At 41.6% G+C, this 20,051-nt stretch overlaps 1 protein-coding gene across 2 annotated transcripts in view; it reads right to left on the minus strand.

Moving 5' to 3' along the window:
* Positions 1–20,051, minus strand: part of LOC140493579 (glycogen [starch] synthase, muscle-like) — an 84,214-nt gene that overhangs the window by 47,592 nt on the left and 16,571 nt on the right. For both annotated transcript variants that reach the window (XM_072592158.1, XM_072592157.1), the window contains exons 3-4: positions 12,120–12,311; positions 6,064–6,249 (exon numbers count right to left, since the gene is read on the minus strand). In XM_072592158.1, the coding sequence (XP_072448259.1) occupies positions 6,064–6,249; positions 12,120–12,311 (378 nt within the window). The remainder of the gene's footprint in view (positions 1–6,063; positions 6,250–12,119; positions 12,312–20,051) is intronic.

The following is a 20,051-nucleotide window of genomic DNA, read 5'->3' on the forward strand; positions in this document are numbered from 1 at the left end:
AAAAGGGAGAGAAACAGACAAGGGAAGCACATGGTGAGAGAGGGAGAGAGAGAGAACCTGCACAGTTACCACCTTTGCTGTTTGAATTCATGTATTGCTGGACATCGGAGTGCATCTGGGAAAATTAACAAACAGTGAAATTCACAACTAATCTTGGAGGAATTGTTGGGCGAAGTTCACAAAACAGAATCAGATAAATTCATTGTTGTTTTAAGTCTGTCCAAGAGAAAGGCTGCAGTAGTGGGTACAGTGGATTCTTTCTTGATTATATGTTTTTGGAGATAAGTCTCTTGATTAAACTTAAAATATAAGCCATAGCTATTAAGTTAACCTGGGGCAGTGTTTGTAGAGGAATAAGTCGGTGTTATTTTCTGGGTCTGTAGATTGTGAAGGAGCAAAAATGGCCTTTGCAGTGATATGTACTTCTTGTCAGATGTGGGAGTTTAAAGAGAGTTTATGGGTTACTCCGGAATATATCTGCCATAAATGCTGTTGGATGCGAATCTTATCAGATCGAGTGGATCAACTGGAGAGACAGATAGAAATGATGAGGAATTTGCAACAGCAACAGTATGTGATGGATGGCAGTTATAGGAAGGGGGGAAAATCTCAGATACAGTCACATAGATGGGTTAACTCCAGGAAGGGTAAGAGAGGTAGGCAGCTAGTGCAGGAATCTTTTGTGGATATACCCATTTCAAACAGGTATGATGTTTTGGAAAATGTAGGTGGTGATGGATTCTCAGGGGAACGTAGCACGAACAGCCAAGTTTCTGGTATTGAGACTGGCTCTAATGCAACGAGGGGTACGTCGGCTTCCAAGACATCAATTGTGTTTGGGGATTCTGTAGTCTGAGGTACAGACAGACGTTTCTGTGGCCAGCAGAGAAAAAGCAGAATGGTGTGTTGTAACCCTGGTGCCAGGATCAAGGATGTCTCAGAGAGGGTGCAGAATGTTCTCACGGGGGAGAGGGGCCAGTAAAAGGTCATTGTCCACATTGGAACCAATGACATTGAAAGGGAAAAGGTTGAGATTCTTAAGGGAGATCACAGAAAGTTAGGCAGAAATTTAAAAAGGAGGTCCTCAAGCGTAGCAATATCTGGATTACTCCCAGTGCTATGAGCTAGTGAGAGCAGGAATAGGAGGATAGAGCAGATGATTGCATGGCTGAGGAGCTGGTGTATGGGAGAGGGATTCACATTTTTGGATCATTGGAATCTCTTTTGGGGTAGAAGTGACTGTACAAGAAGGACGGATTGCACCTAAATCGGAGGGGACTAATATACTGGCAGGGAAATTTGCTAGAAATGCTTGGGAGGATTTAAACTAGTAAGGTGGGGGGATGGGGGGGGGTACCCAGGGAGATAGTGAGGAAAGAGATCGATCTGAGATGGGTACCGCTGAGAACAGAAGTGAGTTAAAGAGTCAGGGCAAGCAGGGACAAGATAGGGCTAATAAATTAAACTACATTTATTTCAATGCAAGGGGCCTAACAGGGAAGGCAGATGAACTCAAGGGCATGGTTAGGAACATGGGACTGGGATATCATAGCAATTACGGAAACATGGCTCAGGGATGGGCAGGACTGGCAGCTTAATGTTCCAGGATACAAATGCTACAGGACGGATAGAAAGGGAGGCAAGACAGGAAGGGGAGTGGCATTTTTGATAAGGGACAGCATTACAGATGTGCTGAGGGAGGATATTCATGGAAATACATCCAGGGAAGTTATTTGGGTGGAACTGAGAAATAAAAAAGGGATGATCACCTTATTGGGATTGTATTATAGACCCCCCAATAGTCAGAGGGAAATTGAGAAACAAACTTGTAAGGAGATCTCATGTATCTGTAAGAATAATAGGGTAGTTATGGTAGGGGATTTTAACTTTCCAAACATAGACTGGGACTGCCATAATGTTTAGGATTTAGATGGAGAGGAATTTGTTAAATGTGGACAAGAAAATGTTCTGATTCAGTATGTGGATGTACGTACTAGAGAAGGTACAAAACTTGACCTACTCTTGGGAAATAAGGCAGGGCAGGTGACTGAGGTGTCAGTGGGGGAGCACTTTGGGGCCAGCGACCATAATTTTATCATATTTAAAATAGTGATGGAAATGGATAGTTGAAGTTCTAAATTGGAGAATGGCCAATTTTGACAGTATTAGGCAAGAAGTTTCGAAAACTGATTGGGGGCAAATGTTCGCAGGTAAAGGAACAGCTGGAAAATGGGAAGCTTTCAGAAATGAAATAATGAAAATCCAGAAAAAGTATATTCCTGTCAGGATGAAAGGAAAGGCTAGTAGGTATAGAAAATGCTGAATGACTAAAGAAATTGAGGGTTTGGTTAAGAAAAAGAAGGAAGCATATGTAAGGTATAGACAGGACAGAGTGAATCCTTAGAATCCTTATAAAAGCAGGAGGAGTATACTTAAGAGAGAAATCAGAAGGGCAAAAAGGGGACATAAGGTAGCTTTCGCAAATAGAATTAAGAAGAATCCAAAGGGTTTTTACAAATATATTAAGGACAAAAGGGTAACTAGGGAGAGAGTAAGACCCCTCAAAGATCAGCAAGGCAACCTTTGTGTAGAGCCGCAGAAAATGGGAGAAATACTAAACCTGTATTTTGCATCAGTATTTACTGTGGAAAAGCATATGGAAGATATAAACTGAAGGGAAATAGATGGTGACACCTTGCGAAATGTCCATATTACAGAGGAGGAAGTGCTGGATGTCTTGAAACGCATAAAGGTGGATAAATCCACAGGACCTGATCAGGTGTACCCTAGAATTCTGTGGGAAGCTAGAGAAGTGATTGCTGTGCCTCTTGCTTAGATATTTGTATCATCGATAGTCAAAGATGAGGTGCCGGAAGACTGGAGGTTGGCTAACGTGGTGTCACTGTTTAAGAAGGGCGGTAAAGACAAGCCAGGGAACTATAGACCGGTGAGCCTGACCTTGGTAGTGGGCAAGTTATTGGAGGGAATCCTGAGGGACAGGATGCACAAGTATTTGGAAAGGCAAGAACTGATTAGGGATAGTCAACATGGCTTTGTGCATGGGAAATCATGTCTCACAAACTTGATTGAGTTTTTTGAAGAAGTAACAAAGAAGATTGATGAGGGCAGAGCAGTAGATATGACATATATGGACTACAGTAAGGCATTCGACAAGGTTCCCCATGGGAGACTGGTTAGCAAGGTTAGATCTGATGGAATACAGGGAGAACTAGCCATTTGGATACAGAACTGGCTCAAAGGTAGAAGACAGAGGGTGGTGGTGGAGGGTTGTTTTTCAGACTGGAGGCCTGTGACCAGTGGAGTGCCACAAGGTTCGGTGCTGGGTCCTCTACTTTTTGTCATTTCCATAAATGATTTGGATGCGAGTATAAGAGGTACAGTTAGTAAGTTAGTAAGTTTGCAGATGACACCAAAATTGGAGTGTAGTGGACAGCGAAGAGGGTTACCTCAGATTACAACAGGATCTTGACCAGATCAGCCAATGGGCTGAGAAGTGACAGATGGAGTTTAATTCAGATAAATGTGAGGTGCTGCATTTTGGGAAAGCAAATCTTAGCAGGTCTGATACACTTAATGGTAAGGTCCTAGGGAGTGTTGCTGAACAAAGAGACCTTGGAGTGCAGGTTCATAGCTCCTTGAAAGTGGAGTCGCAGGTAGATAGGATAGTGAAGAAGGCATTTGGTATGCTTTTCTTTATTGGTTAGAGTATTGAGTGCAGGAGTTGGGAGGTCATTTTGCGGCTGTCCAGGACACTGGTTAGGCCACTGTTGGAATATTGCGTGCAATTCTGGTCTCCTTCCTATCAGAAAGATGTTGTGATACTTGAAAGGGTTCAGAAAGATTTACAAGGATGTTGCCAGGGTTGGAGGATCTGAGCTATAGGGAGAGGCTGAACAGGCTGGGGCTGTTTTCCCTGGAGTGTCGGAGGCTGAGGTGTGACCTTATAGAGGTTTACAAAATTATGAGGAGCATGGATAGGGTAAATAGACAACATATTTTCCCTGGGGTCGGGGAGTCCAGAACTGGAGGGCATAGGTTTAGGGTGAGAGGGGAAATATATAAAAGAGACCTAAGGGGCAACTTTTTCACACAGAGGGTGGTACGTGTATGGAATGAGCTGCCAGAGGAAGTGGTGGAGGTTGGTACAAATGCCTCTTAAATATTGCAATTGGATGGGTATATGAATAGGAAGGGTTTGAAGGATATGGGCCAGGTGCTGGCAGGTGGGACTAGATTGGGTTGGGATATCTGGTCGGCATGGACGGGTTGGACCAAAGGGTCTGTTTCCATGTTGTACATCTCTATGACTCTAGTACTGCCCAAACTGTTTGCACCACTCCAGAGAAGCATGCCAAAACTTAACACATATACGATCCATTGCACAAACATGCAATGAATCACGTCATTGTTATCCTTGAAGCAGATAATGCAGCTTGGCTATCTTGCATTCTGCTGTATCAGACCCTGCAAAAACAGGTTATCATACTCATATTTGCCTACATTTACAGAATTGGTTGGTGACATCTGAGCATAAGGTGCAACCTAACAGGCAATCCTAGGTCCTGTTCATGATGACATGTCTTCCCGCATTTGTCATCATATCCACGATGGTATATTGTGAGTGGAACATTTCTGTAGGACATTTTAACATAAGGCTTAGACATACCTTCATTCTCATTGCAGTGCTACTGGCGTCTGTTGGCACTGCAATCACTGAAAGACTAGTTTCCACTGTAATCTCTACCAATGTGAGGGTCTCCTATTTTGCAGGTGATGGGGGAAGGGTAAGAGTGTTCATCTCAGGTATCCTAAACCTGACATAACTGCTTCCTCCACTCCAAAAACCTCTGGAGATGTGACCTTGTGGGGCTCCTATTATCATTAATTAATGCTTTGGGAAAAGCAAATAAATAGCAATTACTGGTAGCGTGCCACATGAAAGCCTAATCGATAGCTGGAGACAGTTTGGAACTGGGGTGGTATTAAAAAGGCTCAACACCCTTGTCTTTAAATTGTCTAGGCTTTTTAATGAACACACATTGTCTGTGCTTGCAACATCCAGTGCTAAGCAGGGCTTATAAGCACCAACAGCATTACACCACTCATTTTGTGTGCCAGGTTAGACCAAATTCTAACCAAGCACATGGAAATTCATTACTTTGTCTAAGCACATCAAAATCATATGAAATACTAATGAAATAATTTGCAATTTTACTTCCAAAAATATACACTATTTCATAAAGTGCCCAGCAGTAGGTGGAGCCAGTGAGTTTGTGGTCTGTGATTCATCACCAAACTGGGGCTCGATATCAGGATTGCAATCACACTGGCTAACCAGAAGGTACCCTCGTGTTTGTTACACCGTGACAACTGGCACGTCCACATGTAGTAGGCGAAACAGCCTTTGTGAATTAGATACTGAAACAACCCTCAAAACAATTTTGCACATTACAATTACAGAAATTTGCTGATTTTCTGTTTTTCGAGTATCTTGTGCTTTTGTGCCAGGTTTCCATTCTTTATTCCTCTCTCTCTCTTTGTTTGGTCTCCACCTCCACCTCACTCCTTTTCTCTCCTCCCACCCCAACCCTCCTTCATCAAGATTAATAGTATCGTTTCCCCCGAGATGCTATCATCTAGCTCTGAGGAAGAGTCACTGGACCCAGAATGTTGATTCCGCTTTCTCTGTACAGATGCTGCAGGCCCTGCTCAGTATTTTCAGTAATTTCTGCTTCAGTTTCAGATTTCCAGTATCTGCTTTTTATTCCATTCTTTTCTTCATTGTTATTACACTGTCACAGTGGAGAAAATAGCTTTTCCTCATCCTATGATAATTTATAATGTGCTAAATTGTTCTTGGATGGGTTTATAGCCAAGTCCCAGAGGCAGTAAACATTGTTGTTCTTTGCAATATTCCGTTCTCAAAGTAGATCCACAAACTTTACTTTGTGTCATTTATAACCTGCACACCATGACATTCTTATCAAAATAAATAGTGTATAAACCATAGAAAGGACATAGATGCTACAAATACACACTTACCTTTTTCAGACTATTGTAAAAATCAACATTGCCAGCACAGAGGTAGCGTCCCAACAATGTTGCATGAGTTGTAAAAATTGTTGCAACGGGTAGTTTTCGAATGCGAGCCATAACCAGGCCAATCCCTGACAGCCATTCATGGAAGTGAGCGAGGATGAAGTTCTCACCATTCGACTGGGCTGCAAACTGGAAAATAGTTTGTTTTAACCATAAAGGCCAACATTTATTTCAGTGAATACAGCATACTTTCAAAATTCAATCCTTCAGATTGAGTATTCTAAAGAGCCAACTCCCTAACAAATAATAACAGTGGTAGGGAAATGCGGAGAGGGACAATAAATATTCTTGATCAGAGCTAAAACAACAGAGTGCCCTTGGGCGTAATTGCAGGTTAAAAAAAGGAAGAAAATTTTTCATCAGTTCCTCCTGTTAGTTTCTGTGTTTATAATGTAGCATTGACCAATTCCCATTGCCTTTTCTTTAGCTTGGCTTTGATGCTATGGTTAGCTCAAATGCTACCATGATTCAAGACTATACTAACATTCCCGAGCCAAGAATGTGAGACAAGATTAAGGTGAATGTATGGGGCAGATGAATGTTTCACACTGGGCTAGACAGATCTTTAGAATTCTTCTAAAGAAATGTATGGCCTCACATTCCACGTACTATGTTCTGTGTTATGAAGAAAGTAAGTCAACAGCAAAAAAAATTTTCAAAAGGATAACATGCGATCTCTATTATTTTTAAACAATTGTTTACAAAAGTTATGATGAGTAATTCATGAACTTCATGATAGGCATCTAAAAGTAAACATAATCCAGTCTAAAGCTATTTGTTCACGTGATGGTAATAACAAGACAGCTGAAAAGAAAGTGGAGATTAAGCAGCAATGTGCAGTCAAAAGATTGACCAAAGGCCAGTGGTAGTGGTGCAGAATTGTGCACAAGTAGCCTCAAGGTACAAGGCCCAGGCTAAATAAAGAGCTCAGACAATGCAACTGACAGTTAAAAATATGGAGCAAGATGGGATTGACTTGGCGAAACATATTTTAATTAAATTAAATCAAATCAATTACAATTCAAGTTAAATTGACTGCTCCAGATCTTAAGAAGGCAGTAGGCTATTGTTGGGAAAATGCTCCTTGACAACACTGATGGTGCCTTCCATCACTTTAGTGTAGGAAATCACCAGGGAATCCACCAGGGAAACCTGCAGGTTTTTATATCTTTTAAGTATTCACACTGATGTGTGATTCTATGACTCCTGGCAACAAATTATACTTGAAGCTAGATCTTCTGTCTACAAAGCAAATTATTTCCTTTGTTATTTTTGGAAGCATTCTATTTCATTAGCACTCTTTGGTGGACAGTGACCATATTAGTACATTGTCATTCTGGATTTTGTACCAAGAAAGGAAATGGTTAAATACCACAATCCAACTGATGACACAAGTTCTTGTATTATGCATATCCAACAGTTGTAGGTCAGCTAGATTGGACAGATTAATTTGTTAAATATATAAAACACATGTTTTCTAGTGGAGACAGACTCTAACACTCTGTGTAGCTGCACCGGAGCAGACTTTGATTTGCTTCTCATGATCTTTACCACTCAGAGTTGCTGGCCAAGAATATTACGTGTGTCAGAGTGGTGTTTAGAGCAGACTGTCACTTACTCAGTTCAAGTAACAAGGGTTGCACTATGTCAGAAGGCAGGATAAGGAGAAGTTTTTTGGTTCATCAGTGGTATAATCATTTGTACCATTTTCCCATGTTTCTTAATTTTGGGTGTAGGTGTGAACATGCTTTACCAGTTAATTGCTAATGAATTGAAGAACTGAATTTATAAAAACAAATTTGTGAAGGAGCAATTAGCAGATGTAACAGGACAACTCTATTGGGGTGGCCAGAAGCTATCACAGTTACTTTGGTCAAGTATGAACTGAAGCTTCAATATTGGGGAATTCAAACAGCAATGTCAATAAAATGGTCTGATGCTGGGTGCCATACCTTTACCTTTGAATTCTTTCTTGTTTCATGAACTCATTAGATGATGAGCTACTAGCTTATCTTCCATCTTAGTCGTTACTGTTAGGCTATGTTCTGCAGAATGTAGCACACTACAATTATGCTAAAGACTCTTGCTGATGAGTCCTGAAAGGGACCTCCAGACCTGAGGCATACAACCACAGTATCAGGATATTCCTTGCTCAATAACACATCCAATAGTCATATAGCTGTCAGGGGCAGCACTCACAGGGGCTGCTCAAAAGTTCACTAAACAGCTTTTGCCATCTAATTCTCAAAAGTATTTCCAGATATCAAGGATTGAGGATGTAGGACGATTGCAGTGTGAAAGCATCATGGAAACTCCCAGGGGATCAAATGCAGACCTACATGGACCTTCTTTTGTAGCTGGAATCTCATCTGCCTACGGTGTGAGGAACAACCAACTTGGAAACATTTTAACATGTTTTTGATAGTGCCTCAGAAGGACCAGAGGCAAACAACTTGATGGCAGTGGCAACTCCCACAGCCATGGGTAATAGGTAACTACCAGCTGCAACAGGGAGCAGGTCTTCTTCGAGAATTAGAGAATGAAGGAAACGGCTCTGACCACTGAGCTACATTTCTACATCAATCTACAGACCCTTCCCCTTTAACTAACCCCTTAACAGTTATCTCCCTTTTAGAGTTACCTTCACAAAACATATGTTCATGCAGGAGGCATTAACTTCAAATTAGGGCAAACATCACTTTAAAAGAAGCCAATCCAAATATTATAACTGTTAGTACACCACCTCAGCAGGAATTATGCAGACACCCAAAAAATTGTCTTAAATAAAAACAGATGTTTAAGTAGACACTGATGTCAGATTTTATCCCTGGAACTTTAATCATCATCATCACCCCCCTCCCCACCCCCCCACCCCCCAAACCCCCACCCCCACCCCCACTCCTTGTCCACCATCTATTTGTTCTGTAGTTCTATGAGATGTTCTGTTTCCTAATGGAGCTGGTGGTTTTCAAGTACTGTCAAAGTCAGCACTGCCATCGATATTTCGCCTTTGTACATTTCAGGGCATGATGAGAGACAAAGGTTTCCCAGTTAGTGAATCCCAAATGCACAAGGCTGAACTACTCAGAGTATTTTAATTATTTGATACATTGTTAACATGCTGCTATGCCCTATTACCATAAAATGCTATTTCCACCACTGATCAAACGAGAAAAGAAACTTTCATTTTGCTGAACAAAATAAGAGCCCATGTTGTTTGGAGGCAAGGTACTGGCATGGATAGAGGACTGGCTGTCTGGCAGAAGGCAGAGAGTCAGGATGAAGGGGTCTTTTTCAGGATGACAGCTGGTGACTACTAGAGTTCCGCAGGGGTCAGTGCGGGACCACAAGATAGTCACGTTATAAATTAACAACTAAATGAAGAAACTGACAACATCTTTGCTAAGTTTGAAGATGACACAAAGGTAGATGGAGGGACAGATAGTGTTGAGGAAGCAGGGAGGCTCCAGAAGGACTTGGACAGGCTGTGTGAGTGGGCAAAGAAGTGGCAAATGGAATACAATGTGGGTAAAGTAGGAGGTTATACACTTTGGAAGGAAGAATAGAGGCATTGTCTATTTTATAAATCAGGAAAGGCTTTGGAAATCTGAAGCATAAAGGGACTTAGAAGTCCTAGCTCAGGATTTTCTTCGGGTAGCTTGCAGGTTCAGTTGGCAGCATTCATTTCAAGAGCGATGGAATACAAGAGCCCGAATGTACTCCTGAGGCCGTATAAGGCTCTGGATAGAACACATTTCCAATATTCTGAACAGTTTTGGGCTCCATATCTGAGGAAGGATGTGCTGGCATTGGAGGGGGTCCAGAGGAGATTCCTCAGGAGGAATCCTGGGGGTGATGGACATTGCATATAAAGAGTGATTGAGGACTCTGGGTCTGTACTTGATAGAGCTTAGAAGGATAAAGGGGGATCTCATTGAAACTTACAGGATACTGGGAGGCCTGGATACAGTGGACATGGAGAAGACATTAGCATTGGTAGGAGAGACTGGGACCTGAGAACACAGCATCAGTGTGAAAGGATGAGCCTTTAGAACTGAGGAGAAGGAGGAATTTCTTCAACCAGAACTTGATGAATCTAGGAACTCGTTGCTTCAGATGAGGCCAAGTCATTCAATGTCATTGTGACAGAGATAGGTTTATGATTAGTAAGGAGATCAAGAGTTATAGAGGAAGGGCAGGAGAATGAGGTTGAGAAACATATCACCCAAGATCAAATGGTGGAGGAGTTTGATGGGCCGAATGGCCCAATTCTGCTCCTTTATCTTACGGTCTTCTAGGCAGTTTAATCAGGTGGACAGGGCATCAAATCCAGGTGCCATGGCTGAGTGGTGAATGATGGGTTCAAGTTTACCCTAGAGTTACAGCTATTGTTAAACATTTGAATTTTCCTGGGTAATTATTTAGCTTGTATGTTGAAACTCTCTAATTCTTTCAGTGTGCCAGACGTCAGGTTATTGCCCCAAAGATGTGGACATTCTTGCAGAGCCAGCTGCAACTGCATCAAGATTTCAGCGCAGTCCCAATGCACAACTGTAATCTGCTCTGTTCCAAAGACTACCTAGTCATTGGAATTTCTGCACCACGAGTTCATGATTGTTCACAAATTGACTTGGTGGTTGATGTTTGTGAGAAGCAACATGCTGATTCTCTTAGTATCTTTGTTTTGCAACTCTGTTAGTAGTGTCTTGGTTAATATTATTTGGTGCAGTTGACAGAAGGTGAGTACAGTGAGCCAAACCCAGCATCCAATGTTTTCAAAGAGGTGGATTGGGAAGTTTGCAGAGAATCTTGAGGAGCAATGAAGAAGAAGGTTTAAAAAAAAATCTGGTGCCCATTTGTGATTGCTCCTTACAAAGTTTATTGTCTTATGAATTATAGCATTCGTACAGTATAAATGAGACAAATGGACGTACTAGTATGAGGAGGTGTGATGGGTCGTATGCCCGTTGAGTATGACCATTCTTTATCTTTGGAGTGTATTGCAATAATTGCAGATGTGTCTGAATTTTAATGTTATTTAGCAGAAGTTTTAATGTTATTTAGCAGGGATCAAGGAAAAAGAGACTGTTGTAAATAAAATGCAAGTACTTCATCCCAACTCTGTGACAGTATGGTTAATGTGTAAATAAATCTAGTCGTATTGTGCATTGCCAATCACATACTGCCAAGGGTTCTGTACAGCAGTCTGTTAAATGCACGTGGTATTCATGCTTGACACTCATCCTTTGAAGCTGTCCATGCTGAGCAGCTTCTCTTTCTGGTTGTTACTTTAATCAGATGATGTGGCCAGGAATAACGTATGAAGTAACGGAATTTACAAACTCTTGATTTAAGTTATCCGCTCCTCTGGTATTTCAACTGTTCACTGATGCTCAAAGGGTAAAAGGAAGTTGCGTGAAAATGTTTCATCCAAAGATGGATGAAATTGTAAAATAAATTACCATGAAACTACTACCTGAGCAGACTGTATAAAAGACTTAAACAAAGTATTACAGAACCAGACAGCACAGAAGGAGGCCACCCTTGGAAAGGTCTATCCATTTGTTCCACATTTCTGCCCTTTCCCCAGAATCCTGCATTCCATTCTCAAGCATTCATTCAATTCTCTTTTGAAATGTATTATTACATCTGTTTCCACCATCCATTAGGTAGTGCATTCCAGATCATTGTAAGTCAATGCTTCAGAACTTTCTATCTCATTTCACCTCTTGTTCCTTTTGTCGATTACAATTCATGTCCTCTGGTTACTGACCCTTATGCAACTGGAAGCATTTTCTCCTTCCGTACCTATATGCTTGGAACACCTCTGATAAATCTCCCCTTAATAACCTCTGCTCGAAGAAGAATCCCAGCTTCTACATATATCTGGAGTCCCAACCCCTTGTAACATCCTGGGAAATTCCTTCTGCAGCAAGTTCCTAGGACATTTCAGGCCATTATGTTCTCAAATTGAACTGAAAAGATATCTGAATACTTACTTCTCCCAAGAACCATGTGGTGAGAAACCCAAAGAGCACTGCATCATTAGCTTCCTTGTCAAACCAGGGAATTCCAATATTGCAAGAGTCCCACAACTCTGTCTTCCATTGGTCGAGACTCCAATTAGAAGCACCAATGTCTAACAGCACGACATAAGGACTTCCATCAATCAGCCATCTGCCAAAATAGACCTGTAAAACAGAACAGATTTTGTGTCAAAAACCTCTGGGTTGTATGGTCAATGATGGTCTACAAATTATGCATTGTCTCTAAAAGATATTGCAAGGAAGAAAGATGAAAACTTCATTTAAACTGCATCAAGCTGTTAAATATAATGGCTATCACTAAAGGACTCTGATCACTAGTGTAATTATTAACATACCAGTAAATGAACACCTTCACCTATGTAACAGCATAACATTTTATAAATGACCTGGAGGAGGGGCTTGAAGGCTGGGTGAGCAAGTTTGCAGATGACACGAAAGTCGGTGGAGTGGTGGACAGCGAAGAAGGATGTGGCAGGTTACAGCGGGATATAGATACGTTGCAGAGCTGGGCAGTAAGGTGGCAAATGGAATTCAATGTAGCTAAGTGTGAAGTCATTCACTTTGGTAGGAGCAACAAGAAGATGGATTACTGGGCTAATGGTAGACTATTTGGTAGTGTGGATGAGCACAGGGATCTTGGTGTCCATGTACACAGATCTTTGAAAGTTGCCACCCAGGTAAATAGTGCTGTGAAGAAGGCATATGGTGTACTGGGCTTTATTGGTAGAGGAATTGAATTCCGGAGTCCTGAGGTCATGTTGCAGTTGTATAAGACTCTGGTGCGGCCTCATCTGGAGTATTGTGTGCAGTTTTGGTCGCCATATTATAGGAAGGATGTGGAGGCATTGGAACGTGTGCAGAGGAGGTTTACCAGAATGTTGCCTGGCATGGTAGGAAGTTTGTATGAGGAAAGGCTGAGGCACTTGGGGCTTTTCTCATTGGAGAAAAGAAGGTTTAGGGGAGATTTGATAGGGGTGTACAAGATGATTAGGGGTTTAGATAGGGTTGACAGTGAGAACCTTTTTCCGCTAATGAAGTCAGCTGTTACTAGGGGACACAGCTTTAAATTAAGGGGTGGTAGGTATAGGACAGATGTTAGGGGTAGATTTTTTTACTCAGCGGGTTGAGAGTTCATGGAGTGCCCTGCCAGTATCAGTGGTGGACTCTCCCTCTTTATGGTCATTTAAGCGGGCATTGGACAAGCATATGGAGGTTATTGGGCTAGTGTAAGTTAGGTTGGCTTCGGTCGGTGCAACATCGAGGGCCGAAGGGCCTGTACTGCGCTGTATTTTTCTATGTTCTATGTAATTGTGGATCAAGTTCATACAACTCAACAAGCACAGCAAGGAGTATGCTCAACTGACATTGAAAGGAGGTTATTTCAACCATAATAATGAGAAGTGTTAAAGTACAGTAAGCAGTACAGTAGAAAGCTTCAAGAAGACTCACAGCATATACAGACACATAACAGGTAAAATTTAATGCAGAAAAATATGATATGATAAAATGTGGCAGGAAGAAAGCTAAATAGTAAAGGGAAAAACCTGGGGTGCCTCAAAAGCAGAAAGACAGACCGACAAATAATAAAGCATATAGGATCGAAGCTTAGAAGAGTAACAGGATTCAAAATGTCAGAAAATTATGCAACACTGTACAAAACACTCGTTCAGACCCTGTTGGTGGAGAGTCCAATTCTGGGCACTGCATTTTAGGATGTGAAAACTTGCAACAGGGTGCAGCGAATTTACTGAAAGAGTAAAGAAAGTCAAGAAGAAATTTGATAAACGGTGCTTAAAAACATAATGGTTGCAGATAGGACGAAGAAAATATTTTCAGTAGCTGAATAATCAGTAATCAAGGGCTGTAGGTTTAAAGGAGAGGGTCAAAAGAAGCAGATGTAACATGTGTAACTTGCTGTCATGTAACAAGTTGTTAGGATGTAGAATGCTACTCCTGGTGGTGGTTACAGAGCCAATAGAATTTACAAAACTATTTTTGGAAGTTCTTTTTTGAGCAGCGTACTGTGGTCCCTATGTGGCCATTGATTAGGTTACTGAACATCAAGTACCAATACCCTTATTGTTCACAGTATACAATCCACAAATCAGTACTTCAAATTGCTCTGGGCCTGCAGGAACCAGGATTTCCCATGTTAAGACTCCTACCAGAGTAGCAGAGACATAGATGGCCATATGCTATAAGCTATACTATAATAAATGCTATAAGCACTGCCCTACTTTAAACACATGCCTGCCTATTAATGCCAGACAGAGGGGATTCAATTCAGTGTCCTGGTCCTAAAATTAATAAATACAACAACTAAACTGAATAAGGGAATTAAACGGTTAAATGAAAATGGAAAATTTTTGCTGCAGAATAAGATTCCTCAAATAGATTTAAAAAAGAGATACCAAGGTTGCAGCAAGAGGTTAATGTGAACATTAAGCACAGTATTGCAACACTCTGCCAGTGTCATGGTGCAAGGCTACATAGTGAGGAAGTCTAAAAGATAAAAGTGGAGTTGAGCCAAAAAAAAAGTAAGATGTCAGGTAGCTGTCGGAATTCAATTAGAAATAGTAGTGTTGCTGAATTGACTTCACCTTTGTAAAACTCCTCTCTTAGTTCCCTCTGAACTGTGCAATTGTCCTTGCTGTATTTGAAGATACAATTCAGATGGAGGTCAGTGCCAACTGCAGATTACCCTCATTCTGAATCAGCTGCTCACACAAACCAAGTGTAGCAATAACATGAGCAAACATGCTCAACTGGTACAGATAACTGATCACAACTGAAGGATAATTAGCCCCAGCAAAGCAGAAACGAAAACTGAGGAACATAACACTCTTTTTAAAGGGGGTATTAACTGGTAGTAGCAGATCAAGGCAGGTTGATATGAAGATCTTTGTTATTTTGTAAAGATCCATAAACCATCCCACAAAAAGAAGCAGACCAGCCCCAATGCAAGAACGACCCCACAGCCCGATTCGAACCTTCAGTTCCATGAAGATAAATAAATACTTAATACAACATAATGGGACCCTTCTTTGTGATTATTATCTGAGTTTGTGGACAGCACATAGCTTTAGTCACAGAATGTAACCTATCATTGCATGTAGAATATAGGAGAAAGCTAGGACTGCAGATGCTGGAGATCAGAGTCAAAAAGTGTGCTGCTGGAAAAGCACAGCTGGTCAAGCAGTATCCAAGGAGCAGGAGTGTTGATGTTTCAAGCATAAGTCCTTCATCAGGAATGTGGGAAAGGGCCAAGGAGCCTGAGAAATAAATAGGAGGGGGATGGGGCTGGACGGAAGGTCTCTGGGAATGCTACATGTAGATGAAGGTGGGGGAGATGGTGATAGGGCAGAGTGGAGGGTGGAGTGGATAGATGGAAAGGAAGATAGACAGGTAGGACAGTTCATGAGGGCAGTGCCAAGTTGGAGGGTTGGATCTGGGAAAAGGCGGGGGAAGGAAAAAGGGGAAACTGGTGAAGTCAACATTGATCCTGTGGAGTTGGAAAGTCCTAAGGCAGAAGATGAGGTGTTCTTCCTCAAGGAGTCAAATGGCTAGGATTTGGTGGTGGAGGAGGCCCAGGACTTGCATGTCCTTGGCATAGTGGGATTGGGAGGTGAAGTGTTCAGCCACAGGGTAGTGGGGTTGATTGTGTGTGTGTGTCCTAGAGATGGTTTCTGAAACATTCTGCAAGTTGGCATCATGTATCCCCAATGTACAGGAAACTACATCGAGGGCAACAGACACAGTAGATGAGGTGTTTGGGGTGCAGGCAAATTTCTGCCTGATTTGGAAGGATCCTTTGGGGCCTTAGATAGAGGTTGGTGGTGGTGGGGAAGAGGGAAGGAGGGAAGGAAGGTGTGGGCACAGAGCTTACACTTCTGCAGTGATAAGTGCCAGGAGTGGAGGGTGAGTTAGCGGATCTAATGATGGAATCGCGGAGGGAATGGTCTCTGCAGAAAGCAGACAGGAATTGGGAGGGAAATATATCTCTGCTGGTAAGGTCTGATTGTAAGTGGTGGAAATGGCGGAGAATGATGCATTGTATCTGGAGGTTGATGGGGTGGATGGTGAGGACCATGGGGATTTTGTTTTTATTGCGATTGGAAGGGTGGGGTTCGAGGGTGGAGATTCGGGAAGTGAAGAAGGTGTCCAGAATGTCAGTGGAATATTCCTATTTAGAACTAAATGCTTGAGTCTTCTGTTTTTACCTTCATCGTTATCAAGAGGGCTGCTGCAGTTGGAGTCAGTGGCAGGATGTGAATTATAAACCCATTGCATCAGAATGAAATAATTCTTGGCCCTTTATGATATGAGTAATTCAATGTAACCTCTCCAATGAAAAGAAATACCTAATTGTGCTGTCCGCAATACTTGCTCGACCCCACTGAATTATTTCTCTTTACAGAGTCATAGAGATGTACAGCACAGATACAGACCCTTTGGTCCAAGCGTCCATGCCAACCAGATATCCCAACCCTATCTAGTCCTATCTGCCAGCACCCGGCCCATATCCTTCCAAACCTTTCTTATTCATATACGCATCCAAATGCCTCTTAAATGTTGCAATTGTACCAGCCTTCACCACTTCCTCTGGCAACTCATTCCATACACGTACCACCGTCTGCGTGAAAAAGTTGCCCCTTAGGTCTCTTTTATATCTTTCCCCTCTCACCCTAAACCTATGCCCTCTAGTTCTGGATTCCCCAACCCCAGGGAAAAGACTTTGCCTATTTACCCGATACATGTCCCTCATAATTTTGTAAACCTCTATAATGTCACCCCTCAGCCTCTGACGCTCCAGGGAAAACAATCCCAGCCTATTCAGCCTTCCCCTATAGCTCAAATCCTCCAACCCCAGCAACAGCCTTGTAAATCTTTTCTGAACCCTTTGAAGTTTCACAACATCCTTCTGATAAGGAGGAGACCAGAATTACATGCAATATTCCAACAGTGGCAGAACCAATGTCTTGTACAGCCGCAACATGATGAAAAGTAGAGGACCTAGCACTGATCCTTGTGGCACTCCACTGGTCACAGGCCTCCAGTCTGAAAAATAACCCACCACCACCACCGTCTGGCTTCTATCTTTGAGCCAGTTCTGTATCCAAATGGCTAGTTCTCCCTGTATTCCATGAGATCTAACCTTGCTAACTAGTCTCCCATGGGGAAACCTTGTCAAATGCCATACTGAAGTCTATATGGATCACATCTACCTCTCTACCCTCATCAATCCTCTTTGTTACTTCAAAAAAACTCAATCAAGTTTGCCAGACATGATTTCCCACACACAAAGCCATGCTGACTATCCCTAATCAGTCCTTGCCTTTCCAAATACATATGCATCCTGTCTATCAGGATTCCCTCCAACAACTTGCCCACCACCAACATCAGGCTCACTGGTCAATAGTTCCCTGGCTTGTCCTTCTTAAACAGTGGCACCGCGTGAGAAAATATACAACTGAAACATCCTCATCTTAGATCCTAGATATTTTGAACCTTTGCTTAGATCACAAATGACTAGTGAACACATCATGTACAAAAGTAGCAGATCATCACTGTAGCTGTTAATACAAAGAGCACAGGAAAAATAACAGAAAGTGAATCAGTCATTTGAATACTAAAGTAAAACAAAGAACTATGGAGGCTGGAGATCTGAAACAAAAACAGAAATTGCTGGTGAAACTTGGGTGTGACAGCATCTGTGAGAAGTAAGCAGAGTTAAGATTTCAAGGCTGGTGACTTTTCAGCTGTTCTGATGAAATTCAAACTGATCATGGACAATAGTAGCAAATACAAATGGATACTTATTTGACAAGGCTACATAACTACAAATGGAAAAATATTCTCAAGTTCTTGAAAGACTAGAAATAATTCAATGGGGTCAAGCAAATATTGTGGACGACACAATTAGGTATTTCTTTTCATTGCCAATTGGAGAGATTACATTGAATTATCCATATTATACAGGGCCAGGAGTCATTTCATTCTGATGCAATGGGTTTACAATTCACTTTCTGCCACTGACTCCAACTGCAGCAGCCTTCTTGATAATGACGAAGGTAAAAACAGGAGACTCAAGCATTTAATTCTAAAGAGGAATATTCCACTGACACTCGGGCAAAGTAAAAACCATTCAGCGAAACGCCAATGGCCATAGCCTAACCCAAACAACAAAGGGAGTGTGAAAAACCTCATCAAAATGTGGATTAGTATGATGAGTGTGAATGCATCAATAACAACACTAATGTGGAGAGATATGACTAATATATTTTAGGAAGAAAAACAAGAAATGGGAGGGTAGATTCAATGGAATAATATTGAAGGGTGTGGGTGAAGACAGAGTTCTAAGAACTTTAAAATGTATAATTCAGTAACTGGAAAAGTGGGCTGCTTAACAAAACACCAACAACATTACAGCTTTTTTTAGTGAATTAAACCAAAGGAACAACAATGAATTTGTACAAAATATTGGTTAGGCCACAGTTAAATACTGTTTGCAGTTTTTGGTGCACCATTATAGAAAGGAAATGAAAGCTGCGGAAAGCATATATCCAGAATATAAACTATAATTTTGGGAAGAGACACTGTGATGCTGGGACTACTTCCAAAGGAAGGATGAATGATTAAAATGTAATTGAGAGTGTTAATGTAATGAAGGGCTCTGATAGAGTGGTTAGGGTAAGTTGCTGAAAAGAAATGGCTTAGACTGTTCACTGATTTAAAACACATATAACCATATTATTCTGTGTTTTGCAAGTGTGTATTCTTCGAAACACTTATTGCACTTTTTCCATTTACATAAAAAAGGATCAAGAATTTCAAAGTACCTGTAGTAGGTCACTGCAATGTATAAAACTTGGTGAATAACAGGCAATGCAGACCGCCAAATGGAACAGAACAAGTGGCTAACAATGAACAGCAGCAGCAGTGAAAAATGGCAATACTATATCAAACAGCACTGACACTGCCTGAGTTGTAGTGCTGAAAACGTGCATCATGTCAAGTTGTTCTAGCTCATTGCAATCTACCTGCCAGTGCAAAAAATCATCTAAGTAGTTGCTGCTCACAAAAAGCAGATCAAAGCCATTCCAGCCAATGTTGACACATCAACCTATATCAATAACCAACAAAGTTACAGATGGTACATGTGGCATGTACGATCATGTGGCACTCATTCGCTAAATAAACTACACAGAGGAGAAGTCTTCAGCATGACAATTTGGCTTCATCCAAGACCTCTTGCCTTTGAACCTCATCACATCCATGATCCAAATATGGACAAATGAGCTGAATTCCAGAGGTAGATGAAAGTACTGCCCTGGAATCAAGGCATCATGGAGGCTGGCAAAATTGAAGTCAACCGAAACAGAGAAAACTGTCCCCTGTCTGGAATTATTCCCCCACAAAGTCAGATAACTGTGGTTGGCACAAGGCAATCATCTCAGCCCCAGGACACAGTAGAAACTCATCAGGGTAGTGTCAAAGGCTCAACAATCATTGGCTGCTTAATCATATCATTATATAACAGCTAATTTAAACACATACTCTGCACCAGTATTATAAAAGAGGGGTTCTTTACTTAACTGGCAACAATTTTTTTATAAACATTAATGGCAAACTGTGATGTAGAGGCAGCAACCATGAATATTCACTCAAAGTTGCTGACCATCAGAATATTGTCATAGACCTTAACTCCGGATCTTGGTTACCCGGATCTTGGGTAACGAGTCAAGTACAAGAAACTCCTACTGCTAACCTCCCTGGGCCACGTAACATCAATTACTTGCCTTTTAGACACAAAAGGGACCTTCTTCCTCTTTGTTGTTATTCGAAATCAAGGGGCTTCGCTCAGGCAGTCCACGTAGGCATCCT

Source organism: Chiloscyllium punctatum, chromosome 22 (genome assembly GCF_047496795.1).
Source record: "Chiloscyllium punctatum isolate Juve2018m chromosome 22, sChiPun1.3, whole genome shotgun sequence".
In the NCBI taxonomy this organism is placed as follows: domain Eukaryota; kingdom Metazoa; phylum Chordata; class Chondrichthyes; order Orectolobiformes; family Hemiscylliidae; genus Chiloscyllium; species Chiloscyllium punctatum.